The 27419-nt window shown below is 43.9% G+C and overlaps 2 protein-coding genes across 3 annotated transcripts in view; one reads left to right on the forward strand and one right to left on the reverse strand.

Annotated features, from left to right (window-relative positions):
• PSMB2 (proteasome 20S subunit beta 2) overlaps nt 1-2545 on the forward strand; it is a 37034-nt gene extending 34489 nt beyond the window's left edge. Inside the window, exons 5-6 of the mRNA XM_063312117.1 lie at nt 145-194; nt 2327-2545. Of these exons, the coding sequence (XP_063168187.1) occupies nt 145-194; nt 2327-2434 (158 nt within the window). The 3' untranslated portion in view covers nt 2435-2545. The remainder of the gene's footprint in view (nt 1-144; nt 195-2326) is intronic.
• An 8500-nt stretch (nt 2546-11045) lies between these two features.
• Nucleotides 11046-27419, reverse strand: part of TFAP2E (transcription factor AP-2 epsilon) — a 63551-nt gene continuing 47177 nt past the window's right edge. Inside the window, exons 4-7 of one of the 2 annotated variants that reach the window (XM_063311854.1) lie at nt 20489-20714; nt 19412-19530; nt 13842-13983; nt 11046-12056 (exon numbers count right to left, since the gene is read on the reverse strand). In XM_063311854.1, the coding sequence (XP_063167924.1) occupies nt 11768-12056; nt 13842-13983; nt 19412-19530; nt 20489-20714 (776 nt within the window). In that variant the 3' untranslated portion in view covers nt 11046-11767. The remainder of the gene's footprint in view (nt 12057-13841; nt 13984-19411; nt 19531-20488; nt 20715-27419) is intronic. The other variant, XM_063311855.1, reaches the window with a different exon arrangement.

Raw genomic sequence — 27419 nt, forward strand, 5'->3', positions numbered from 1 at the left:
CTCCGAGCTGGGAAAGTGACTTCAGTTCCTTTGTGCACCACTGAAAGGCTGTTCAAGCTTCATAAAGGAGTTTTGGGAGGGAGGGGGCTCCGAGACTCGGCCACTAATTAAAGTTGTCTGCCGGGGTCTCCTTTCCTCCTCCAGGTATCACCCGTGAAGAAGCACTGGAAGTTCTCAAGAAATGTCTGGAGGAGGTGAGTGACCTGCCTCGGCCCGGGAGACCAATACAGTACTCGCTTCCCTTCGTTCAGCCCATGGTTTCCCCCTCTTCTACCGCTGTGCTCTCTCCCCCTCCGCCCACCCCGGAGAAATATTCTTGCCAGCCGGAGCAATCTCTGTAAGGCAGCCAGATGTGAGATGGACTACTGGAGAATAAACCTTCCCCTCCCGCCCATCTTCCTTTTCTTCACGTCTTCCAGGTTCTAAATCCCAACTTCCCCTTTTAAAGACATTTAAAAATCTGATTCCGCTGTATCTAACGCTGATCGCCTGCCCAAGGGCCTCTTCTGGCCAAGGATTTTGTCTACTTGATTCTTGGGTTCATCGTCACTAGAAACGGGAAGGATGGAAATCGGTGTGCCCTGAAGGAGGACTTGGGGAGGTTTGATCGTGAGAAGGTCCCAGTCCAGCCAAATGCGACCCTTTTTGTGCTACTTCCAGAGAGGATGGGATGAGAGAAGTTGCTAAGAAGCACAGTTCTCTGGTTGAAGGTGAAATTTTCTGGTTGCCGTTCCGGGCTTCCTAAAACAGCCTTCAGGGCTGGGAAAATCCCAGTGGCCTTCTCAGTATAAATCTTGGCCCTCCGTCTTGTCTCCTCCTCGCATATTTTTTGTTAATCAATTCAGAGAATATTTTCTCATACTATACCTCAGTGTTTCTCAACCTTGGCGACTTTAAGATGAGTGGACTTCGATTCCCAGGATTCCCCAGCCAGCCTTGCTGGCTGGGGAATTCTGGGAGTCGAAGTCCACTCATCTTAAAGTCGCCAAGGTTGAGAAACACTGGCATACACTGATTAATCTGGAGGTTGATGTACAGATCCTTTACCTGCACACGACAAAAGGAGACTGCCATGTTGAAATTCTCCTGTCTCCCTCCTGATCCCTTTGAGCCTCTTCAACTTACGAGCAAGTTTCTCAGCTGGCGAAACTGTCTGCGCACTCTCAAATTTAGACTTTAAGGCACCCTGTCCAGTGTCAAATTGTGCAGTGTTCCTCCATCTGGAAAGTTGTAAATTCCTTGTTCCGTGCGGCTCTCTTACCACCGACATTCCAGAGATGAGAATACGCTGTGCTCCAGCCTCTAATTCAGTTTGGCGGTTTGACGATGGGTGGACTTCGACCCCCAGAGTTCCCCAGCCAGCATGGGAGTCAAAGTCTCCAGTTCTGGTGGTTGAAGTCCACCCATCGTCAAGATGCCGAGTTTGAGAAACACTGCTCTGATACAATCTGCAGGACTGCAGCCCCTGCTACATTGTTATCACGAGGCATTAAAGATACCTGTGGAATGAAATTCTCTGTGGTGGGTACCATATCTCCTCCGACATTCAGAAGAAAAGGAGATATTTCTTTTATGCCCTTTAGGTGATGATAAATGCTGCTTAGGTGGAATTTTCAAAGTACTTTCCTTAAATTTGTGAGGAGGTGGAACCTGGACCCTTCTCTGGATTCACTCCCCCGATAGGTTCAAACTGACATTAATTTCGTAGATGCTTAAATATGGACCATACAAGTATGCTGTTGCTTAAATATAAAACAAGACATTTCTTCCTAAAAAGATCCGATACGAGAAAGCTGTTCTACCAGGGGTGGGCAATCTGCTAATTGCATATTTTCCTGGTGTCCCTTTTTTTGCAGTTCTTGGTCCTGCTGAGATTGCAGGGCCAGAAATCAATGATGTGGTTTTCCATTCAAAAACCAACGGTTGTGTGTAAAAGATGGCTGTATGACTAGCATCTTAACTGCAATCTCCTGTGAATGTTTTACGGGTCTCTGCTTAAAAGAAGCGCAGCTTTCCTTAACTGAGCGTGCCCCAGATATCTTGGGACAGCAGCTCCCAGAATTCCCAGCCCTCAGGAGGGCACCAGTTTGGGGATGGTTGTTGGAAACAAAAGTTCTTTCTGTCCTCCATCTTTGCACTTTGATTCTAATGCTCCAAGCTTCTTAACTGTCCAAGCAGGGGTGGAGGGTGGCTTTAATATGTGGGGTGGGGGGAGGTAAGGGCATCATGGGCGCAAAGAAACCGAAAGAGGCTCCTGAGAAATAATACAAGTCTTAGGTGATTTGCTGCGAGCGCTGAACAAAATTGGTCTTTCTCCCCCTCACAGCTCCAAAAACGCTTCGTCTTGAACTTGCCTTCTTTCAACGCTCGGTTCATCGATAAAGACGGTATCCACGAACTGACCGACGTCCCGCTCCTGAAATCAGTGGCCTGAGCACCCAGGCCCTTCTTCCTTTGCCAGTCCCCGTTTTCCTTTTTGTACTTGTTTGAAAACCAGGACGACTTTAGTTCTGTTTGCAAATGCAAATAAAGATTTACTCTCTCAGTGCCTTTTCCCCCCTCTCTTTTAAACTACTTCTGCAAGGCTTTGTGCATGGTTTCTCATGCAAGGGTTAGGTCAGCCCTCTTCTGTGGCTGTGTGTGTGTGTGTGTATGAGAAAGAGAACTATTGAGAACCTAGCTCAGGTTGCTGTTTTTTAATTTGGTGTTTTGAAATAAAGTTTGCTTCTAGATTTTGTTTTAGGCAGTACAGCAGCCTGTAGCATTTAACAGTGAATTAAGTTTCCATGAAATAGAAGTGAACAAAGTTCCCTTATTCGGATTAGTTCATATCCCCCACTAAACCAAACTGCAGTTGCTTGGGTTCAGACAACAGAGAAACCCCTTGTGGATACACAAGATGTATGAATCCCAACAACAGAAGCAGGCACTGATCTATCTGGCTCAGCATCCTCCCAGATTGTATCATACTGGCCTGAGTCAGTGGAAAGCAGGAACAGAGGTACCACCGCCTGCTAAAGGTGTCCCTTGTGTACTGCTGAGGTTGTGGAGAAGGGTTGCAAAGTGTTTCTCATCCAGTGGAGGATCATCCTGGCTGCCAGAAACCTGGATGACTGTGTCAGAGTCCTGGCCAAACAGAGCAGTGTTTCTCAACCGTGGCAGCTTTAAGCTGTACGGACTTCAGCTCCCAGAATGGCTGGGGAATTCTGGGAGTTGAAGTTGAAGTCCATACAGCTTAAAGTTGCCACGGTTGAGAAACACTGAAATAGCATGAATCAACTTGGTATCTAAGAGACCTGAGAACTTCAGGAGACTGGAGATAAAGTAGGCATAACCAGGTCCAGCTGATCAGGGCCTTGGGCGATAGAAAGGAGTGGGCTGTTGGTACCCTATTTCTACCTGGATAGCCTTGCTGTAAATCTGACACGAATGAGGAAAGGTGTGAGCCAAGTATTTCATAGTATATATCAGCGTTTCTCAACCTCGGCAACTTTAAGATGCGTGGGCTTCAGTTCCCAGAATTCCCCAGCCTCATGCTGGCTGGGGAATTCTGGGAGTGGAAGGTCACACATCTAACAGTTGCTAAGGTTGAGAAATGCTGATACATGTTACATTACTGTAAACATTAGACATTGTGGCCGGGTTGACACAACATGCTACAATAGTCAGTTTTTGGCTTGGTATATTTTGCAAACCCAGCTGTTGTCTTGGGGGGTGTGGAGCTGACCACCGTGTTAAGTTAATTGATGTTTGTTAATGTTGTTTGCTAGCAGTTGTTTGATAGGGCTCATGTGTTGTGTGAACTTGGCACACTGGGTAGTGTCTTGCTTCAAGAACAGTCCTGCCTAGAATGCTCGCCAACCTATTTTTCTCCCATTTGGTGGGAGGCATTACTGGGCATCTCATGATGACTTTGAATTTTGAGTTACGGATACCAGCCTGGGCCTATTGTACTTAGCTGGAAGTAAACCCACTGAGGATTTTCTTTCAAGTCAACATTTTCCATCTTTAATTTCCTTGCCTTGGAGGTGTGACAAGACTCTTTCCTTTGCCCTTTCTACTTGCTGGCAGGGGATGCTGGGTATTGTAGTCCCACTATATCTCAAGAGCAGTCAGAGATACAGCTCTGGCAATTCTCACTGATCTGAAGCAGCGAGGATGGCCAATTTCCAACATTCTTGATGTCAGTTCCCTCCCCCTTTCACCTTGAATTAATGCCGCTCCTTTAATCGGCCTTTTAATTAATTTCACCATGGATCCCGGTGGCTTTCTGCATATTTTGTCATCCACCAGAAGTCACAGGTGCTTGCATGATGCTGAGTTGTAGTAAGGGTTTCTGTTCGTTAAATGTTGGGCAGAAAATGTATTGGACAGAGCTGCAAGTGAAGATGACCTTTGTTGAAGATGGGAGGGAAGAAAAAAAAATTAATGCTCATTTTTTTTAAAGCAAACGAGTGGTGTATTGCTCTGAGGATGGCCACTGTTAAATTGGATCCGCGCCTTGTGTGTGCGTGGGTGTTTGTGTTTGATAGTTGGTCCTGCTCTGCAGGCAGGTGTTAGTTTTATGTATATTAATGATTTCACCCTCAAACAGCCTGGTTGGAATTGCATTAGAATGGAACATATGTTTTGCCTCAGGGCAATGGACCAACTACAAAATCCCCTCTGACTCTATAGATATGGAGACACGTTATGCCAGAAAAAGGCAGAGTTGCAACCTCAGGGAGAAAAAAATAAAAAATGTTCCTGCATTAAGGTACAGACAAAGAACTGCCCAGTTCTCCCAAACCATTTATGCAAATCAAACACCATTTTATTCCACTTGATCATATTATTTTTTGAAGGAAAAATCAAGTTTTAGGCTATACTTGAATTTCACTTGATTACTTATGAAGACCCTCCAATTTTCCTGATTGGTTCAACCTTTTGTTCGCTTGTTTTGAATAAAAGAGAAACAGCTAAAGGCAAAATGCCTGAAATAAATAACTGCCATTTGCAATTGAACTTAGCTGCATATGCAACCCAACCTTTCCCACTCCCAGATTTCAAGAAAGAGAGCAATTGCCAGTGTTGGAAACAAGCAAGGAATAAAGCTAGTTGAGCTTGTATGTGTCCTGAAGTTACAGGCATAGCATTCAGATCTTGCGAAGGGCAACATTTCGAAATACAAGATCCTAGTCCTTATGTATGCAAACATGGAACTAACAATATCCTAATCAAGGAACTACCAAGGAGAGAACCACACCCCTACCAACACTGGCAGGACAAGCTACTGCATATAAATGGAGCAAACTCCACACTCCCTCACACTGATGGTATTACCTAGCTGGGTAATGCAACTGCAAGCAAAGAACTCAGAGAGCGCCAAGGACTCCACAAACATGGAACTATAGAGTGGCTCTTCCATTGTTTAGGGTATTTATGTTCTGGACGCTAAATAATATAAGGCAAATAAAAAACAATGCTACTTTGTATAACACATAAATACATAGTTAAGGTTCATTTGCTGGCTTCACCAACTGCTCGTATTATTTAAAGCTGGTGGCTGCATAGTCTACCTTCCAGAATGACTGACTGCGGGGAGCCTTTGAGGGAAACTAAGATGGGAATGATAATTTGGAGAAGGGAACCCATAGAGTAAACATACAACTATAGTACTTGTGCTGTAATAATGTGGGTGACCACTAGGAGGCAGAAAAAAGGAACAAAAAGGAACCTCTCTGGTTCCATCTACTGGTTGTCTCAATTTCTGTAGCCCAGACACTCTCCTTGCTATTGTCCCAAATTCCTGTGGCCTGTGGAAATGCAGTAGCTATACTAAAGAGGGAACTTTACAATGTACAGACTCTGCTTATGCTTGGTTCTAACCACTACAGATAGTCCTTGCTTACCAACTGCCTTGTTTAGTGATGGTTCTAAGTTAACGACGGTGTAAAAAAAAGCTTGTGGTCACTAAGCAAGGACTACCTGTACTGTCTATGACTGGTATGTAGGCCCTAAGAGATCACACTTGTAGGAATCCTTAATGCACACACATTCAGGGGACAAAAATCCCCCCCTTCCTTCTTTCTCAGGTAATTTCTATCCACTGCTTCTGAGTGTGTAAAGCAGAGTTTCTCAACCTTAGCAACTTTAAGTTGTCCGGACTTCAATTCTCAGATTCTGGGAATGTATTTATTTATTTATTATTCACATTTCTATCACCGCCCATCTCCCCCTAAAAGGGGGACTCTGAATTCAGTTGAAGTTGCATTTGAAGTCCGGACATCTTAAAGCTGGTAAGGTTGAGAAACACTGCTATAAAGGCTTTCACGTATGTTATATTGTTATCATTCTTGTGCTATGCTGCTAAAACAGGCCAATATTACTTATCTCCATGTTACAGATGAAGGCAGAAGCTGAGAATAGGTAAAGGTAAAGGTTTCCCTTGACATTAAGTCCAGTAGTGTCGACTCTAGGGGGCGGTGCTCATCTCCGTTTCAAAGCCGAAGAGCCGGCGTTTGTCTGTAGACACTTCCGTGGTCATGTGGCCGGCATGACTACACGGAACGCCGTTACCTGCCTGCTGAAGCGGTGCCTATTAATCTACTCACATTTCATGTTTTCCAACTGCTAGGTTGGCAGGAGCTGGGACTAGCAGAGGGAGCTCACCCTGTCACACGGATTCGAACCACCGGCCTTCCGATTGGCAAGCTCAGCAGCTCAGTGGTTTACCCGCAGCGCCACCGCGTCCCTTGAAGCTGAGAACTGTTGGACCTAAACCCATATTACTGGTTCACAGACAAGGGTTAAGGGTTTCCTTCTGTCCCCAGCTCTTTCTGGGTTTACAAGCGCAACCGAAAGAAGTGCTGGAGTCTTCAGATGGTAGAACAATTAAAACTACACCTCCTTCTCAACTGGTTGTTCTCCACACAGTTGGACTTGGACTCTCATTCGTCTTCATCGGCATAACCTTTGCCTCCTTCAATTAAGCTTCCAGAACTTGGACAAGACTTCTCCAGGGCAGCTATTCAGAGAAGAAAGAATAGCCACCCAACTCAGATCAAGAGGCTACTTCTCTGTCTCACAGTGGCCAACTGGATGCATTTGAGGAGTTCACAGGTACAGACAGGAGGACAGCTGTTCTGTTCCATTGTGGCTTCCAGCTCAGGGATGTCCACAGGATGTGGTCCAAAAGTCAAGACGGTAGCCATTCCAGTGTGATTGAAGCTCCACCCATTTTTATGTCCATCCAATGCATATAAAAAACACATGGAATTTCAACTGTACCATCTCGGCCACACCTTACGGACACCCTTGTCCCTGCTGCTGGCGTTTCAGGGGTGCTACCTCTAATTCAGAAAGTAGCAGGGGGCCCTCAAGACTAGGAGCCACTGAGAATCTGATCCTGCCTGTTCCCCCTTTACAAGCACTTTAGCTGCTGGCCATCAGCTCATTCTGAGGGCAGCACATCCCATAGTTGAACAACGCATTATATAAAGGAGGAAAGGTTGTTACTGGTCTTGGATCGCATTTTCCACACCATGTCTGGATTTAGATAGGCTGCTCTTCTCTAACGGTTTCCCTTGGCCATCTTTGTTACAAGCAAAAATTTGATTGATCTTTTCCCCTGATCTACAGTATCCAATATTCCCAATGTGCTCCCAAATGGGGCAATTTTATTTTCATTTCCATTCCTAATCAATCCAGGGGCGAGTTCTCCTCCTCCTCCTCCTTCTCTGCAGAGCTCCCTTCTCTGGCAGCAAAACCCTCATTTGCATATAGGTGAAATTTGGCCCTTTTTGCCCTACTGCGTGTGCGTTGCTTTGCATTTGCTTGCATGAAACTGCGATGGATAATTTACAGCTCCGTTGTCATGGAGGGACCCCTCTGAACTCTTGACAAACCTTGTTTCATTTTTCCCACCCTGCCTAGCTTGGGGTCATCAGCCAAAATGGTCCCTGCACTGTTTACTCTTCACACCAGGTAATTTAGAAAAAAAGTTTTAAAACATCAGTCCTGAAACATCCTGGGAGCAGAGGCCCACCAGGATAACGTGTATTCCTCCTTTTCTGCATCACGGTGCCCGTTCGGTTGTTCGTGAGCCATGAGATAAAATATCGATGGGATGTTTTTATTTCGTACAGCCAGAAGTTAAAACGTCCAAGAAAAATGCCCTTTATTAATGAAAACTGATCATTCAAGGAGGCAGTGTGTTGAATAACCCCCAAGGCACTTGAGACTAGCCCCCTCCTCTGCCTCCCTGCACGGCCACAGACCTGTGCTAGTTTCCAGGTCAATAAGGTTTTTGATACAGAGGCTGAAACATGCCTTGTCCAAATCTTTGTTAATGAAATTAGGCACTCAGGAAGTGGCAAAGGCTTGTAATCCCAGAATGGGCCTTTTCATTTGAAAACAAGAGATGGGGAGGTGGGGGAAAGTAAACCCTTGCATCGACATGCCAGCGTTTCCTCCGTTCCTCTGGACAGCTGGCTCCAGTTAAGCTACATGAACGCCCTTATTGGATAACTAGCTAATAGCACATTAGTGCCGAACCAAACGGCTCAGAACGTCATTTTCCATTTTCGAGACGGCTCCGTTTGTTTTAATGCCTAACGGGGGGTGGAGTGTATGGAAGCTTCCGAATTAGAATCAAAACATGCTGGTGGAGCAAGGGGGGAACAAGTAGAGTAAGCTGGCTGCCTTCTGAACTAGCCCCACCACCTGGGTTTGCACAGCTTGCAAGCAAAGTTCAGTGTGCGAGCGTGCGCTTGCGCACATAGACACTACACACACATTGCATCTGAGCCAGCTCAGCATGTTGTGAGAATGAAGCCATTGGAGTCTTTAGTGCAGTGTTTCTCAACCTCAGCCACTTTAAGATAGGTGGACTTCAACTCCCAGAATTCCCCAGCCAGCCACGTGAATACTGGGAGTTGAAGTCCATTCATCTTAAAGTTGCCAAGGCTGAGAAACACTGGTTTAGGTTCTAGGCTGAATGCTTTTAGAAGGAGCCCTTTTCTCTCTTGGATTTATATCTGCCTTTTGTACGAAAGGCAAGTTATAAATCCAAGAGAGGAAAGGGCTCCTTTTAAAAGCACTCAGCCTAGGATATAAACCAGTGTTTTTCGGCCTTGGCAACTTTAAGATGCGTGGGCTTCAACTAAACCAGTGTTTTCCCATAGCTAAGTTTTACACCTTGCAGAGTAGACCTATAATGATTAGTCTAAAGTATTTAATCTTTTAGCAAGGTAATGCCTGCATCTTATTGTTGCATTTAATTTGAATTTGAATTTTATTCCTAATGTACAATCAGTCCTCATTTAGCAACCACAACTGGGACTGGCAATTCAGTCATTAAGCAAAGTAGCCACTAAGTAAAGCTGCGACTGTGCTTATGATCTCACTACAGCTTTTCTTTGCTATACAGACCTGCGAAGGTTGTAAATGAGAGGATCGGTCACAAAATTACTTTTTCATCCCTGTTTTAACTGTGAACCATTGCTAAACAAGGCAATCACCTACTGAGGTCTACCTGTAGCTAAACATTTAATTGTACTGCATTTCTATTCTGTTCACTTCTCTTCCCCCCTACACTACACTACACTAGCTCTCTTCTATGGTATTTTAATTACGAAGTATATAACTGATTTGAAAAGAAGCCTCATTTTGCTTGGGAAAGTCATGGCATTTTAGATGATAGATGGAGAGAGATCCCCTGGCTTTGAAATGTTTGAGGAAGGGAGGGAGGGAGGGTCTTCTGGCATTCCTGTTCCAGCTGGCACAACAGCTAATGGCAAAGATCTTTGTTATGGTCCCCATCGCCAACCATCCGGGGTCCCTGATGAGCTTCGGATCGTTGGCCTCTGGCCATTCTGGGTCGCATCACCATTTGAGAAGCTGTGACTCAGCACTTTCACAATTACATTAGGAGTAGGCAACAAGGAGCCCTAGGGCCACATACAGCCCTCCCCACCACCGCCTTGCTTTGATGTCCCTGATATCTTTTCCAACCTCATTGCTGAATTGTAGCAACGCAATTTGTCAGTTATTAAATAGAAAATGCATTACAGCTGTTGCAGAAGCCTTAGAATAGGCTTAACCCTAGAGAGCAGTCTTTCTCAGCCTTGGCAGCTTTCAGGTGGGTGGACTCCAACTCCCAGAATCCCCCAGCCAGCCATGCTGGCTGGGGAATTCTGGGAGTTGAAGTCCACCCACCTGAAAGCTGCCAAGGTTGAGAAAAACTGTTATGGGGATAAGCCTAAATCGCTCCCCACCCCTCCATCCCCCCAAAAAAAACTGGGCAAAAAAAAGGAAAACCATATGCACTGGTGGTCTTCCCCTCATTTTGCTGCCCCTCTCACCTTCTGCTGTCCTTAAGCCCTCCACCTTAAGTGAATCCCACCCACCCCCACCCGCCATTCGCTGCCATAGCAAAATACAGGCCCGGAGATAGGTTCCAAATAAAAAGAGATTTTATTCAGATAATGGCGGTGACATTTTTGTTTGGTGGAATTCATACATCTATTGCAGCTTTTCCAGAGAAACAACAGGAAGTACAGAAGGGAGAGGAGGAAAAAAAAGATTCAAATGTGCTCAAATGTCTCTCGTTTCTTTGCATCGCAGGCTGTAGTCCATGCTACCACGTTGTGCATCCAAAACCTCATTCCAGAAGATTGCAAGGCCTGGCTTATTTTTCATAATGAAAAAAATTATAGAAGTCCCAACTTAATTGTTTTAAATAATGCACACTGGACATTTTAAAACTTTTTCTTTATTTAATTACACATAAATAAATATATACAGATTTCATAACAGTTCCATTTGGCCTCTCCTTCAAGGGCTATTCTTGTGCTTCAAATCAGTTATTATTAATTTATTATTTCCATTATTTAATATTAATATTATTATTATGAACGTTTTGGAACTTGGGAGGGGAGGCTTGGCTGAACAAGCTCACTCATCTTGGGTCCAGAGAAGCTGAAATGGCATTTTGCTAGTACAGAGAACAATAGCAGGAATTTTGTTCCGTTTAAAGTGGGGTGGGGACTGCCATGATGGCTCTATCAGCACCTCCACCATGAGGTCTACCTGGACCAAAATGTGTAAACGAAGTTGTAGGACATTTTCCAAGACTGTATCACTGGGACGTTTTCTTAGCCATTGAGACTGTAGCAAAGGAAAGCCACATGAAACTTTAGGATTGGTGATTTATAAGATCATGATTAAGAGAAGTGTTGATGGAGCCTACACTCGCTGGTGCAGATCTCCGGGCCTGTCACATGAGTCAAAAAAATCCAGTAGTCTTTGACTCCAAGCAGGCCTTGATTCTGAAAAGATCTCCTCTAGATTCTACCTGAAGACCTCTTTGTCTTGGCTTGCTCTTTTGCAATGCTCTCTGGAACCTCTCGACCTCTTAGGAGCATGGACTTTCCAAAGAAACAATAAAATCATCAAAATAATTGCACATGTAACGAGGCTTCCGGTCTCTCCTATGGAAAATCAGACGTGTCAACCCAAACCACCGACCGCTCTCATTTTTTTCTCTCTTTGTGGTGAGGTTTGCTCAGCCTCTTCTTCTTCAATCTTCTCTTTTCGTTGACTTAGTTTCAGAAACGCATCTGTCACAGTTCGGAAAACCTGGCAGGAGAGAGGAGGGTCCCTAATCTTCCCCCCTCCGCCCCCCAACACTGATGAGAGTGTTGAAGGACCTTCCTGTCTCACATCCTGGAAATGGGAAGGATCCCTCCAATGGGGAGACGTGGTGGGCCACTGCCTGCAGAAGGGGTCATTTCCGATGCTTAACATCCTTTTCTGACGTTTTGGAATCGCCCACCGGGTGGCTGTTGCCTGTGCTGTTCATGAACATTTTGTCAAGCCCTTTCAGGGACTCTACCAAGTAGTTCTGGAATGCAGTGAGAGCCGCACAGATCGCCGGCCCTCCGAAACCGTGGGTGATTAAACTGAAGTGCGTCAAGCAGCTTTGGACTCCAGGTTCCAGGATGAGTGATGGGCGGCTGTTTCCCAGCGGGGAGCGATCTTGAGCCATCATATCAGCAAATTCTTTGCAGATTTGCCTGGAGTGAGACAAGGGGAAACGGGATCTTCAATGGGGGGGAAAGAGCACATGTGATATTGCACCTCATGTTGTGCTCATTTTGGCACCCACCAACTGGTACTCCTGCAGCCCCCCCCCCCCAGGTTCAACCCCCTCCCTTTTCAAAGGAGCTAAGGGTGCTTTGCAAAGATTTTCTGTACTTCTAATGGTCAGTGGATGCCCTTTGCAATGGAGAAGGCTGTATATTTATAATTGGCCACCTGCAACTAGTCCTACACTTCCATGGAATTTTGCAAATTGCTTGAATTGTTTGCACCCAGAGAGAAAGCACAGATCAACTTTGGAGCAGCCTTCACTGACTTACAACTTTGGGGACACCAAGTGAAGTGTTCAAATAATCCGCTGAGTGAACTTGCTGGTGGCTATCCCAGCCACCTCCCCATTTCTACCTGGCAACCTCCAGATGTGTTGGACTACCTGCTTGTAATTCCCACCATGCTGGAAAAGGTTGCTGTATACAGTACCATGAAGGCGGGTGGAGAGCTCATGGCATTGTTGGGTTTTTTGGTGCCTTCTGTGTTGACTCCTGGCAGATGCCTGGAAAAGTCCTGTGGTTTTCTTGGCAAGATTTCAGAAGTGGTTTGCCCTTGCCTGCTTCCTAGGGCTGAGAGAGAGTGACTGGCCCTGGATCCCCCCAGCTGGCTTCATGCCTCAGGTAGGACTAGAACTCACAGTCTCCCAGTTTCTAGCCTGGTGCCTTCAGCATTACACCAGACTGGCTCCTCTACCCATTCTTGGTAGTCAACACAAAATATAAATGTCCAGGAGATTCAGCAGAATCCAGGACTTCAGTTCTTCCTGAATTCCTGGGACATATTCTTTGAGCAAGGACTAACCAGCATGTCTGCATTTTATTATTAGATTTTATGGGATTTTGGCTTAGCAAAGCAAGTCAGCAACTCTGTCCCATTGGTGGCCTTGAAGTGGGAATGGCCAAAATGTTTCCTTAGTTTTTTAGTTGTTGAAGGTCAAAGCATCTACTGAACCCATTTTTAAACTCCCTCCAAATGGGGTGATTTCCCCCCCCCCCACCTCCAGTTTGGTAGGGCTTTAGGGACAAAAATGTTGTGCTTCACAGGGCATAAAAGCAAATGATTTCCCCGGGATTAAAAAACTTTGACCACTCCAGTTTTAGCAGAGTGCTGGTTCAGAAATACTAGGCTAAAGCCAATTAAAAATACACTTAGTAACTAGATAATTAATAAATGGAAAACTGGGTTTGAGCTGGTGTGTATCTTGTCTTCACACCAAACACTGAACTTGGCTACTCAATGAACCCGTTTTCTGAACTAACATAATAATCTGGAGTTCGGATTATGAATCATAATCTAACCAAATGAGCTGAGTTTGTAGAATGCACCAAACCACTGAAACACTAGCCAAATTTAGTACTAACCAAGCCCAGCAGATGACGTGAATGCAATGCTCCTTTTTAAATTGACCTGGTCAGGTGTTTTGTGGGAACACAGCTCATTTGTATGCATGTGTGTAGGGGCATCGCAGGGAGGTCCAAAAAGTTGAGACAACAGCCGCACTGGTGCCATCAAACCCCTGCTACTTTTTAAAATGCTTTGGATGGGGCTTTGACCATGCAGTTACAGCTGCCATTTTGGTTGTTCTGACTCCCCCCCCCCTGCGTGATGGAGATGCCCCTCTGCATGTGTGCATTATCCTTCAAGCTGACCTTGATGCTAGCTTGTCTTCCAACCCAAAGGGTCATCACAGGTAGGATCTGATTACTCACTTGGTTGCTAGGAGCATGTTTTTCCGGGCGTGAAGTTCGCTGGGATCGGAGTGCTGGCGGCAGAGGTATTCGGCGGCAGCCTTGGCTGGGAACTCTGTTTCACACACATAACCAAAGTCTCTGGCAAGATGAACAGCCTCCCCTGGAAAATTAGAGCACCCGTAAGAAGGAAAACCGAGCTGGGTTGGTACAACTGTATTCTCTGGCTTACAGTCCTAGTGAAGGAAATCTTCTGGATCTGAAGGCGGCTAACTCCCTCGGTAACGTGGGATGGGACTACCATCATAACTCAGCCATCCGCCAACATTATCCCTGATTTTTAAGCGACTCCCAGACAAGTCTACAATCCCGTTGACTTACTTAAGTCTATATAAGCTGCACTGAATTCAGTGGCACTAACTTTTGAACAAGCCTGTCTGGGTTGATCCTGTATATGTTCTGGATTTCTACCCCACATTTCCTTCAACTGATCCAGGTGGTATATAGAGTATTCCCATTTCCATTTTATCCCTACAGCAGCCTTGTGAGGTAGGCTGGGCTGACTGAAAGCGATGGCCCAGTGTCTCCAAGGGAGTTTTCATAATGTGGTTGGACCTGAACCTGTCTCCCCAGACCTCTAGCCACTATTCCACACTGGCTGCCTTTCTTCCAAGATTGGTAGGCATAAACCTGTATAACCATGAGAGTTACACATTTATAGGATTTGCGCCCTGGCCTGATAGTTGATTCGGCTCAGAAGGACTGAACAGAGGCACCAGCTTTGCACCGGGAAGGAAAGGAGAAAGGGAGGCCAGCAAGTAGGTTAGTGCATTACAGGATGGATGGCTTAACCCCAAACACAGCAGGGGAGCCAAAATGAATTAGCTCTGTCTGTTTAACCTGGATTTCGGGAGCTGGGTGTGATCGATTGCCCATCAGCTCCAATTACTTCCACAGCAATGCCTGCAGCTGGATCAATTTCACCAATGAGGGGGCATTTCCACAGAATGATGGATCCCCTGCCGGACTGCAGTTGCCCCAAGGAGATCTGGGGCTTCTGCGCAGAGACCATGTGGACAGGCCAAGTCTCCCTTCCACATCCTTCCCTGTGTATAACAACACTGGCAGATGCCACCTCTTACCCTAAACCACGACTACCCCCACATACACCCCATATTGGTGCCCCTCCATGTGCACTGGGATTAATGCCACGCAAAAAACTTCATGTGCATTTTTTCCTATCAGATTGCGGAAATCTCATCTGAAAAGAGAATTTTGGAGAAGCCTTCCTGGACAGTCAGGGAGGATCTTGCACTCCGTGAATGACAAGGTGGCCAAGGCGGATGTGGGAATGTCCAGTGTTTCATTCTGCAATCCGAGCACCTCCCTGGATGCATTTTCAGATTGGGAAGCTGAAGGCAGCTTGGGAACCCCAGAAAATGCCTCTCTCAGGTGTAGCCTCACCTGCTACCTGTGGTCAGCTCCAAAGCCCACCAAGTGGAAAGAATTTCTTAAGGTAGGAAAACAGAAGCCTCTTTCATCGGGTAAGGAGGCTTTTGAGAAAATGCACTGTTAGGCTGGCTGGAAAATACGTTTCCCCCCCAAAATCTCCCCCTCAAGCACCACTTGGGTCATTGTCTCACTGGGGCTGGGCTTGGCAGCTTTTGAAAGGCTGCGTGGCTGGGATGAAGACACGGGCCGAACCAGCCCCGAGAGCTGCTTCCCCAAATCGCACCATCTCTGAAAGTGAAGCGAAGTGGCCGAGGCTTAGCTTCGTTTTGCTCCCTGGCAGTTTTGAGCCCATCCAGCCCTTGTGATAGCGGGAGAGGCTTTGAGCCCCCTTCTCAGGCTGTGAACATCACCGGAGGAGGCTCAGAGGGGGCTGGGAGGGGATGGAAGGGCTTCATCATTGCAAATCACATCGCCCCTCTGCCTTGAGATGGAGAACTTGAGTAAACGTGGCAGTACAAACTGCTTCTCTGAAGCAAAGCCAGTTTGCACGGGGACACTATATCCCGCAGTGTTTCTCAACCTTGGGAACTTTAAGAGGGGTGGACTTCAACTCCCAGAATTCCCCAGCCAACATGGCTGGCTGGGGAATTCTGGGAGTTGAAGTCCACCCCTCTTAAAGTTCCCAAGGTTGAGAAACACTGATATACCATTAACTTTGGTTGACTTTGATTTCCCTTTGAAACTCGGAGCTTGTTCCAAATAGTGCCTGGACGGCGGATTTTAATTTCTGCCACTACATAATTCATTCCATGAGTTCCTAGTAAGTTTCCAAGCTCAGCTGAAGCTGCTGACCTTCTCAAATCAGCTGCTGATCTGGCAGACTTTCCTGCTGATGTCAAGAGTCGGAAAAGAGTCGGGTGTGAGGGCTGGCCTCGCTGCCTTCTGGGGGCTGTTTCAGGCAGGATGAGATGTCAGCTGGGGCTGGCTGAGATGTCAGAATGGGCCTGGGTGGTGGGAAAACTGAGATTAACAAGTCCATCCAAGACTTAAAGAGTGTGCCCCGAAAAGAGCCAGGGACAATAAAGGGGGGCTGACATTCAGGATATTCAAATGATGAGACATTGATTTCTATGGTGTGATGAAGAGAAGGCTTTGGGCTGCAGAAGAGGAAGTACATGCAGCTCACCTTTATCATGAACTAGAAACACAGAGTCATCAAATCTTTGAATTGGAAGGGACCTTGAGGTCATCCAGTCCATCCCGCCTCTCAATGCAGGAATCCAAATTAAAGCATTCTATCCAGCTTTCGTTCAGACCCTTCCAACAAATAGTGGATGGGAGCCAGGAGGCATTGGTGACTTTAAACAGGCTTAATCTGTTTTATTAGCTTATAGGTTCCATTTCTATTCTTTTTTTTTTTTTAACACAGACTCTTTTTTTATTAGTTTTAACAGTTCCTAGGAACACAAATTGATGGGGAAGGCAAGAGAAGGCCATTTCAGGAACATGCAGTTTGGCCTGTGCCTCAGTTCTAGCAAAGCCATTTCTGCAAGGCAAAAAAAAAAGGCGGGGGGAGCTACAGGAGATGCTGGGCCCAAGAAGAGGACCCAGCTTTGCAGACTGGGATGTTTAGGCCCCGGCGCAAAGTCCTGAACGCTTCCCGTTCATTTGAAAAGAACCTCCTCTATCTCACCCCTGTTGGAAGGGCTGTGGCTGGGAGGAGACCTTTATGTTGCCTACCCCGTCTGGCCTATAAGTGCTAACTGGGGATGAGCAACTCCCTAAATTCACCCGAAATGCACTCTCCTGCAGTCCATTGATTGAGAGGAGCCCCGTAGATAGAGGGCTGCCCTCTAAGAATTCTTCAAAGGGAGGGCTACCCTTTGTTGAGTAGAACTGATTGTCCTTGGGCAAACAAGCCATCGACTGCCACGTCAATGACAGCTCCCAGCTGTCTGGGCCTAGCCCGAAATGTTTGTTTCCCTGCCCTCCTCTTCTTCCTCCTCCTCCTCCTCCTCTTCTCATGGAAATAAACTATTCAGGGGCGTCCGGTCCCGCTGCCTTCAGGAACAACTGCGGTTTCACGAGATCCCCCCCCCCATTTCATCTGCTGCCAACAAAGCCAAGGGGCTTCCTCTGTTCCTCTCCAGCAGCTGCCTTTCCATCACAATGGATGGCAGAGCTCAGACCGTCCCAAACTCAAGGATGCCTTTCTCCCCATCGTGGCTTTTCACACTGAAGCTGTCAAGGTGACAAATTCCTCAGCTTGCAGCTGGGAGCAGCAGAGAAATCCTGCAGCATTTTTTCCCCGACCGGCTCTCATTCAATCTGGTCAAACAGGATTTGCTTTCCAAGAAGAGAATGTTGGAGACATCTCCATGGATGGAACATGTTGCTCTTGTCTGTATTTAGTGACAAGGGGACCAAGGGGTGGCCGTCTTTCACCACATGATCCTCTATCCAGAGGTCTGCATCCTCCCTAGCTTCCCATCTTCCCAAGCGTTTGCTGCCTCCTGGCTCCCATCCTTCTGTTCAACTCCAGGGAAAACCATCAGGAGGGGATTCCTCCTGGGGAGCGTCTTCAGGTTGGAAAGTGTAGGCAGTCAGGGAGGTTTCCCTGAAGGAAAGCTGTGCAACCAAACACAATCACAACGATCAGACCTTGCCACTACCATCTAATCAGCTCAGAAATGCTACCGAGAGAAATTTGGAAGAAATTCTCAAGCTCCCCGTAAACAAGGTAGAAAAACAGAGGCACATCTTTGCCATTTATATTAAGGGCAAGGACAACCCCATTCTTCTTTCACAATCTATTTGAACTGTTTGACCACAATGCTTTTCTGAGACTCTTCCCAAACAGGCTATCCCTTGAAATCCATTTCTCTTCAGGGCAATATTACGGTATACAGAAGGCAGCAGGTCCAGACTGCTGTGAATTTACAGTTGAGATGCCCTCTAGAGGTCTACAGAATCCTCGCTCTCACAGTCAATCCTATGTCCTCCATATGTTCTGGACTGTAATTCCCACAGTCGATGGCCATTGCTCCTACAGCCCGAGACTAATGAGAATGGAAGTCCAAAACTTCTGGAGAGCACCCAATCGCCTGCCTGTGTGATTAATGATTTTGGATTAGGATGTATGAAGGACTCTTTGCTCCGTATCAGCACTGCTGCTTGCATTCATCTCTGGGAACCTGTCTCTGTAGCCTGTTGCATTCTCATGTTCTTCATTTGTGGCACCTGGACTATGGATGCCACCAAAGAAAGCTTCTAGAATGGGCTTCAGTGATAGAAATCAGCAAGACACCGATTTCACTCAGGTGGGTATGACAGGTATTGGGAGGACTCTGTGTGATACATTTGGATCGTACGCATGTTTTATTTGGGGGAAATGGGCAAATCCTATCTGACAGCTTACACAGTTTTATTGTTGTTTCCTCACAAAGCTCAGTAGAAATCATGCCTCCATTTCTTCAATGTTTTGCTGAACAAATTTGCACAGAAAGTTTGGCTGCATGGCTTCTGAAGGATCCAGAATGGTGGAAAATCAATCGCAAGCAGCTGGTGGGCTGTTGATGGCTTGCCCTTGCTTTAAGCAGGTGGTGATGACTTAACCCAAATAAATAAGCATCAGACTTTGAATCAAACTGAAATATCTTCTTGTTAGAGATTTTAATCCTCTGTCCAGGGGTGTCTACGGGGTATGATCTAAACAGTCAAGATGGTGGCTGTAACAGTGCAGTTGAAACTCTGCCTGTTTTTTCTGCACGTCGCACATTTGACACACATAAAAAACAAGTAGAACTTCCATCACAGCCACCATCTTGACTTTTTTGATCGGATCCTTCAGATACCCCTGGCTCTGCCTTTTTTATTGCTCTGTTTTATTTGCTTCCTAAAGGTTTTTTATTATTATTATTTTGCGTCTGAATTTTAATTCTTTCTGTGAAGCACCTTGAAAAGGTGAGTCAGACTGATGCAGGGCTGAAGGTAGTCGATCAATCAACCAACCAAGGTGTCAGAGAGATAATTCAAGATGGGTAAGATCAACCTTTCTCACTTTTAATGTAAAACGAGGACATTTAAAACCCCAGAATTCCTACCCACCCTCCATATCTGGCCATATCTGAAAGTCTTACCTTCTACCAGTGATGTTAACAAGGTGACGTTTGCTGCTTTGCGCCTCCCAGCAGGTAGATTTAACCCTATCTTCTCCAATCTTTCCCTTAAACATCTTCCACCATTTTTAGATTTTGCCCTAAAACGGGAAAGCAGAAGAATGAAACAATCTGAATGAGATGGAAAAGAAGACTAAATAATGAACCAAATCACCCCTGATTTCCACAATCTGTTCTTCTAGGAAAAGTCATATGACTGTTCATAATGAGCTGAGATTGTGTCCCTGTGGACAAGGGGCTGTTGAAACTACAGCTCATGTCCTGCTATATTGTACCTTCTGTAAGGACTCACAGACCAATTTTATCATGCTCTATTTGATAAAATAACCAGGAAATTCTGATCTTTTTTATGTACAGTTGTTGTTATCTGATCAGTATGATTCAGTTTCTTTGAATGTAGCTAAATTTTGTTATACTGTCTGTAAACTTAGGCTTTGATTGCCCTCTGATGATCCCACCATTAATATTATCATGTTTTGTCTTATTTCATTTTAATGCATTTTACTTCATATTTGTACAAATTTGTATTTTATTTGTAATTCTAGTTTGTGACCATAATAAAATATTGTTCGGAAATGTTGCAGCAAAGTTGTGGTAAGGGTTTCATGGTATAGCGATGACTTCTTATATGCATCAAAATTCATGTCAGAAATACATATAGTCCTATCTTAACTTGAGAGAATCTGTTCCGGGTGAGATTTTACCAAGATATTTTGGCTGACCAGCATTTGTATTTATTCATGACTGTAAAAACACACCCATCAATCACAGTTTAACATAGCCAATGTATGGGCTCGGCCCCACCTCCTCCTCCACCTCCCCACTGCCCCTTACTGTCAGAAAGTTTATCATCTGGTGGATTCTTTATAGGAAATCTGGACATTTTATACAAACAGGACCCAAGACAGCAAGGCCAGAGTTAGCACAGAGAGACAGAAACTCTTCTTGAAATCAGCAACAGCTAATTGCCAGTGGTCATTACAGGAACAAAGTGGTTCCAAAGCACTGATTAAACGAATGAATGTTCTGCATTCTTACCGTCGAAGGACACCACCCAGGAGAGAAGCGTTGAGGCATTCAGGGGGCGAGAGCCTCCTCTGAACCTCACCGACGGTCACTTTGTACTTGGAGGTGGAACTGAGGAGGGACAATCGTCCAGGGACAGAGCAGAAGACTTCATTTGGATTGGTCACCCCTCCTATCAGGGTGTCTTTGTTCATGGTCAGGCTAGAGATGGTCCCATTGGCCTTCGAAGGGATGGGCACTAGAAGATCAGAACAAACCAAGAATGAAGGCATGAAAGCTCCAAAGGAGCATGGGTTCATTGGGCTGAGCAGCCCCAATAACACAGCCATGGAGTAAGAATCCTAAGCAGGGGACCGGAGGGTGGGAAATGTGAGAGGAGCTTATTATGGAGAACAATCCTTCAGCAAAATCTTTCCAATCCACCAGAGTTTTTGTCAGCAGTGGAGACATATGGCCTTTAAGACAACCGAAGTCTCACCTTTGTTTTTAAACATGTCTAATGTTGAAAAAGAACATGGGAAAGACGAGTGTTTTCTAGTCAGAGTGAAGACACTGTAAAGACTGAATACCTTTTCATAGCATAAAATGAGCTTCTAAACAGAGATGATTCAGAACTGGAAAAGGAGAAACATTTGGCAGAGAAGTCATCCCTAGTATAAGACCATTGCCTCTAAAAGCAACTCAACCAGCCGAAAACAGAGGAAAGGCAGACATGCAGCTTTCCCATGGACTGGTGGCTTGTATGGAAGTTAGGTTTCATGGTGTTGTCAAGATAGGATTTGGGGACAAAAGTCCTGGGTCTCTAAGAAAAATGATCTGGAGAGTCTTCCAATGTGACAGGTCACTCTGCTACTATTTGTAAGGAAGTAAAGCAAGATACATTACTGCATAATGAAGGAGAGCCTCATAAAACATTCAGAACCTGACATTTCTTAACTGCACAAGGTGTGTTTGTAGAAAGGTGGAGCTGCCTTGTCTTCCCTTTGTGGGGTTGATGAAATAGTAATGGCAGGTGCAAAACTGAGTGGAAAAGAAGGGGAGAAAAGTTTGGGACGTGTTGGTCTGGACAGGAAGGAGGACAATAGCAATTAGACCACTCTGCACCCCATCTGCCATTTCACAACAGCCCATGAACTCAGTTCACTCGAATTGCCAAGCTATGTCCTGAAGCTGAATCTGAATGGCTTAACCTGAATTTGAACTCATTTGAACTAGAGGAACTCAACCATCACAAACAGCATCCAGGCTAGCACAGTGGTTCAAGCGCTGGACTCAGATGAGAGAGGCCCAGGATCAAGTTGCTACCTGACCACAACACTTCGGGCCACCAACTTTCACCCCAAGCTACCTCACAGGGTTCTTGTGGGGTGAAATGATGGGCGGCCTCCGTATGTGTCCTTGAAAGGAAAAGTGGAATATACAGACAATAAATAAATAAGAATAAGACAACTCCAAGGGATCCTTGCCACTTAGTTCCTGGCCAAAACTCTTTAAAAACATTTTTCTACCCTATTACACCCTGGTCATCCAACTCCACAAATCTTCTCTTTTGATTAAAAAAAAAAAGGAAACTTTCTCACTCCCAGCTTTTAATTTGTTTTGACAACTTAGGACTGGAAACAAAAGTTGTTTTCCTCTACATCAGTGTATCTCAACCTTGGCAACCTTAAGATGTGTGGACTTCAACTCCCAGAATTCCCCAGCCAGCATGGCTGGCTGGGGAATTCTGGGAGTTGAAGTCCATGCATCTAATTAAAGTTGCCAAGGTTGAGAAACACTGCTCTACATGGTATATATGATGCCTGGGAATATACAATCCGTTGTACAAAAACAACTTATGTAACCTGGAGTTCTTACACAGCAGATGGATGGATTTGTGATTCAGTGGTGTGACCCATTTTGCAGCCAATAAAACATATCATTGTGAATTCATAGGCACATGATGAATAGTGATGTATGAATTAAGAATTCAGGCAGAGACCTGTCCGCATCACGCCACTTCCCACCCGTTTTCTACCAGGATTGATTATATTAATGATAGAGAAGGAGTCATGGCTCTCCATTTTTTGGGAGTCAGAGCTAATAGTTTCTGCCTTGGCTCACACTAGGATGAACAAATCTGTCAATTGTGGTTTCTCTCCCCTTCTAATTTTTCAGTTCTGAGTTGACTCCATCCTCTTTTAGTTATTTATTTATTTATTTTGTTTGTTTAAAGGGTGCATTAAATTGTTTAGGTCATTTTGTGCATATTTCTTTTAACATGCCCATTTGGTTTGCCATTTTGCCTAATACACAGTTTTTGCAAAAGAAGAAAAAAATGCCATAGCATAATGTACATCTACACAGTTTTAAGGTGAATTTTGTGCAGATATTTCCCTGATATACTTTTTAAAAAATTGCAGGCTGCCCTGCAAAATCTTTTAATGCTCGTTGCTTGTTTCATGGTTTTAAGAAGACCCATTAAAATAAAACCAACTTCCATTTGTTATTTACAGCTTTTCCTAAAATGCAATATTTTTAAAACACAACTTGTTCTAATACATGTTGATTTAAATGTATATTTCCTTGAAATACTACTTTAATATTTCCTGATGCTTTGCACATTTATAAATATGAATTTCCCACTTTCTAAACCAGATAAGGACCTGACTTTTGGTTTCAATTGTAACCTAGTTCCTTGATCAGTTTGGATGCTTAAGATTTGGCTACTAGATTACTGCTTATTCTTCCAATTACTACGAACCCAATTCCGGCTGGGTTTATACAGGGCAGCCAAGATTCTGATAATATTAGATTTGTAACGGATATAATTGCTTTAACTCACAATAGATAGAATCCAACAGCCACGATGTTTTTGAACACTGAGGAACCTTTTGATATACCTTTTCTGAAACAGGTGTTGATTTATGGGTCTCCCCAATGTTTTAAATATATTCTGAATTGACAGGTTTTATATAACACCTAAACACAACTGATTAATTAATGGCATGGCTTCCTCTTGATTAAACCTATGCCATGGTTCCCTGGCAGGAATGTTCTCTTCTTAATTTGACTTTTGATTTTAATAGTTCTTGCTGGAGCTATCAGGAACCCTGAAATTATTAAAGAGATCATAACAGTGGACCATAGCATTTCAAGGACACGTTATTGCAGATCTCTAATTAACCATTTTGGAAAAAAGACACTTCAACAGTATAATTAAGCAAAAGATTGCAGAACATCAAAAGATTTCAGGCTATCTCAAAAAGCCTCAACAAATGCAATGGGTGTTTTACATGTTACCACTGTTAATTGGTAAAATATTTCTAATCTGTCTCACATGTAACCTGCATCTGCATAACTAATCATCCTTCCCTTCCCTTCCCCTCCCCTCCCCTCATCCCAATTTAAATCCTATATCAGTTTAGTCAATCCATGCATCTGATGAAGTGAATTTGTATCTTTTAATAAGATTTGTTAGTCTGAAAAGGTGTTACCAGATTCCTTCTGATTTATAGCAGGGGAAGCAGATGATAACATTCTTTTATACGTGAATGATAATGGTATGTTTTATACAGAAGCCACAACCTTCCATTCCTAATCTCTTTTCATTAATACATGGTGGGTAACCTGTCTGATTATCCTATAAAATGGAGCAAATCAGATTTGATGCCATTGGGTTTCAGTAGTAATGTTCATATGTACAGCGATTTGAGTTTTAGGTTGTGTTTTAATGCTTTGTTGACCCTAATATAGATTCCTAGAAACTCTCACAAGTGGTAAATTTGACAATATATTACATAGGGACATAAAGGAAAGAAGATTAAAAAAATAGCTGGTAAAGCCGTATACGGCTTAGGGTGAATTGGGCATTTGATGGTCTCATTACTTTGGATCAGGTTTGTTCTGATAGGGCTGTTTCTAAATGTTTGTAGGACTTAGAACTGATTTTGATTTCTCTGAGCGTGTTTCTTCCCAGATTGCTTAACCTAAGGTCTTTTTATTTTAGATCGTTTTGCTTTGATGTCATTCTGAAATCCCATGGCTCTCAGATGGTTTGAAGGACTCAACGGAGGTCCTAAGCCAGTAATCTATTTCTTAAGAAGTTGAAGGAAGTTGATGGAACTGATATGAACTCCCTACCTTCGCAACCTTTGGAATTACAAGCTGGAACTTTCTGGTTTTGTAAACCAGTGGAAGGTCGCTTCAAAGCGTATGAAATTATTTCCTTTTATCTTAAAGTGAGGTTAATACGGCAGAAAATTCTTTCACGTATACTGGATACCCAAGAGAATGTTTAATAAAGGTTATTGATTGTTGCAGATGCAATTCAGGAATTGAAATATTAATTCACATGGTCTGGACTTCTCCTCGTATTGCCTCCATGCCATATTCAGGGTTGAAATTTATAGGACTGTAAATATGATTAACTGTTGTAGGTAAAGGACAGCTATATTCAGCTTGGCTATATTCCTGGTATTTGGATTTCAGAAGTTGTGGCTGTTTTGTGCACAGGGATGGTCAAAATAATTGTTACCCAAAAGTGGAAGATAAATCTACACATTGATTTGCAGCCACAATACACACGTGGTTGGTCAAAAGTTGAATTGGCCAAAGCGGCCAAGAAAGGGTCAAATGTCTTGGAGTTGTTTTGTTTTTGAGATACTTTTCCAGCCTCCTCTTTTTCCTTGCATTCCTAATTATATTATTATATATATTATAATATTATAATATTATGATATTTTGTTAAAAGTGCTGTATGCATGTAATTCTTTTTTTCCCTGCTAATTAGTTTGAGGTCATAAAGATACGTTTTTAAAAAAAGAATTTAAAACTATTTAAAGCACCTAGATTCCCAGTATGTACTCAGCTTTTAGAATGGCCTATTCTTTTTCATACTCAATTTTTTAGAAATCTGCACTCTTTTTTAGGTGCTTCTTTTTGCGGGGAGGGATTAAAATAGAACATCCTTGGTTCTGTTTAGTAATGCTATCTATGCTGTGGTGGATTCCTCTTTAGTGGACTTTGTCTCATTGAAAAGTGTGGTTTCTTATACTGGATTTACAAAAGAGGCTTGTTAAAGCTTTGAAGAATTTGGTGAGAAGGGATAAAGAAAAAATGAAAAGAAATCAAGTTCTAGGACACTATTTGAAGGGACTAAAGATCAAGACTGTTGGAAGTCAAAGGAAGGAATATAGAGTTGGTTTATTTGCTCAAGGTTAAAATAGATACGTTGTTATCTCTGGTAACTCTTAGTGGACTTTTGCTGATCAGGACTGAACGATGAGGTTTTAAGGATTTGTTTATAGACAAGGGATGGGATATGGGAAGAAGAGATCATTTGTTGTATTTTAAGAGAAGGTGATAAGTTACTAAAATGATTTATACTTGTTGTGATGAAGGGGGAAGTCACTTCTTTATATATTTTTCTTTTTCTTTACTGTATTCTTATTTTTTCTTTCTTTTCTTTCTATTTTTTTTCTTTTCTACACTTTCTGTTTTTTCTTTTTTCTTTTTAGTTAGTTTTTTTTTTATCTGTTCAACTGTGTCCAGTTCTCAGAGACTGCCTGAACAAGTCCCTGCAGTTTTCTTGGCAGGTTTTTCAGAAGTGGTTTGCCATTGCCTCCTTCCTAGGGCTGAGAGAGACTGACTGGCCCAAGGTCACCCAGCTGGCTTTGTGCCTGTGGTGGGACTAGAAGTTTCACAGTCTCTCTCTCTCTCTCTCACACACACACACACATATAAAGGGGCAGGATTTTAACTGTGATGCTGCAATCACCATCTTTCCTGTTTTGACCCTCTGTGCACACAGTTGCTAGCCATCACCTTTTTGGCTTTAAGCTCAGCTTCCTGCCTATTTCTTATATGGACCTATAAGAAATGTGCAGCTTTTTAACATTCTCCAGTCTCGCGGCCAGATTAAAAAAGATGAAAAAGTAATCCTGTTTATTCCTGTTGGCTTTGATGGTGTTTGGGCTTTGTCTTTGTTTAATTACAGATGGTTTTATGCACATGTTAAGCAACAATGCTGGATTGAAATGGAAGGAAAGGTGGAGTCTAAATATTTTAAATAAACATATTCTAATGTATTAAAACCTGTGTAGAAGATGAGGGTGCTGCAGAGGAGCACTGAGATGACTTTGGAGAGGGAATCTGGTGATTGTAAACAAAACATGGGAAAACAGGAAAGGTTCAGAAAGAAACGTGAGACTGGCTCACCTTGACTATCTTGGATATAAGAGGGAGGGGAAGGGGAACACTGTCTGGCTTTCAAGACGCTGTTATCAAATCAGAAATGTTGCTGTTACAGGGTCCCAGGACTTCTCTTTAGCACACAGTATCCAAGAAGATCACACTATGTGATCTCATGTGCCACCCTGCCCAGATTAGAGTTGGTTTGCAGAGGATGTCGCACCTGGTTTAAAAAATAAAGGCAAATACAGGTGTCCTCGCTTAACAACCATTTGTTTAGCGATGGTTCAGATTTACGATGGTGCTGGAAAAACAACTTGCGACCAGTCCTCACGCTTACGACAATCGCAGTGTGGTCACGTGATCACGATTTGGGTGCTTGGCAAACGGTTCACATTTATGACCGTCACAGTTTCACGTAGTCACATGATCACCATTTTCAACCTTCCTGGCCAGCTTCTGGCAAGCAAAATCAATGGGGAACCATGTGATTCACTTAACGATCAAGTGGTTTGCTTAACACCCATGGTGATTCACTTAACGACTGCTGCAATAAAGGTTGTAAAATTGGATTGGATTTGCTTAATGACTGCTTCGCTTAGCAACTGAAATTCTGGTCCCAATTGTGGTCATTAAGAGAGGACTATCTGTAAAGTTGACCTTCATGGTCACATTCAGAAGTGGTTTGCCATTGTTTTCTTCTAGTCTATTTTTTTAAACTTACATTATTTTAAACTTTCTGGTCTAGCTTAAACCCCTGGAATTGGTTGCT

This window comes from Candoia aspera, chromosome 10 (genome assembly GCF_035149785.1).
Source record: "Candoia aspera isolate rCanAsp1 chromosome 10, rCanAsp1.hap2, whole genome shotgun sequence".
In the NCBI taxonomy this organism is placed as follows: Eukaryota; Metazoa; Chordata; class Lepidosauria; order Squamata; family Boidae; genus Candoia; species Candoia aspera.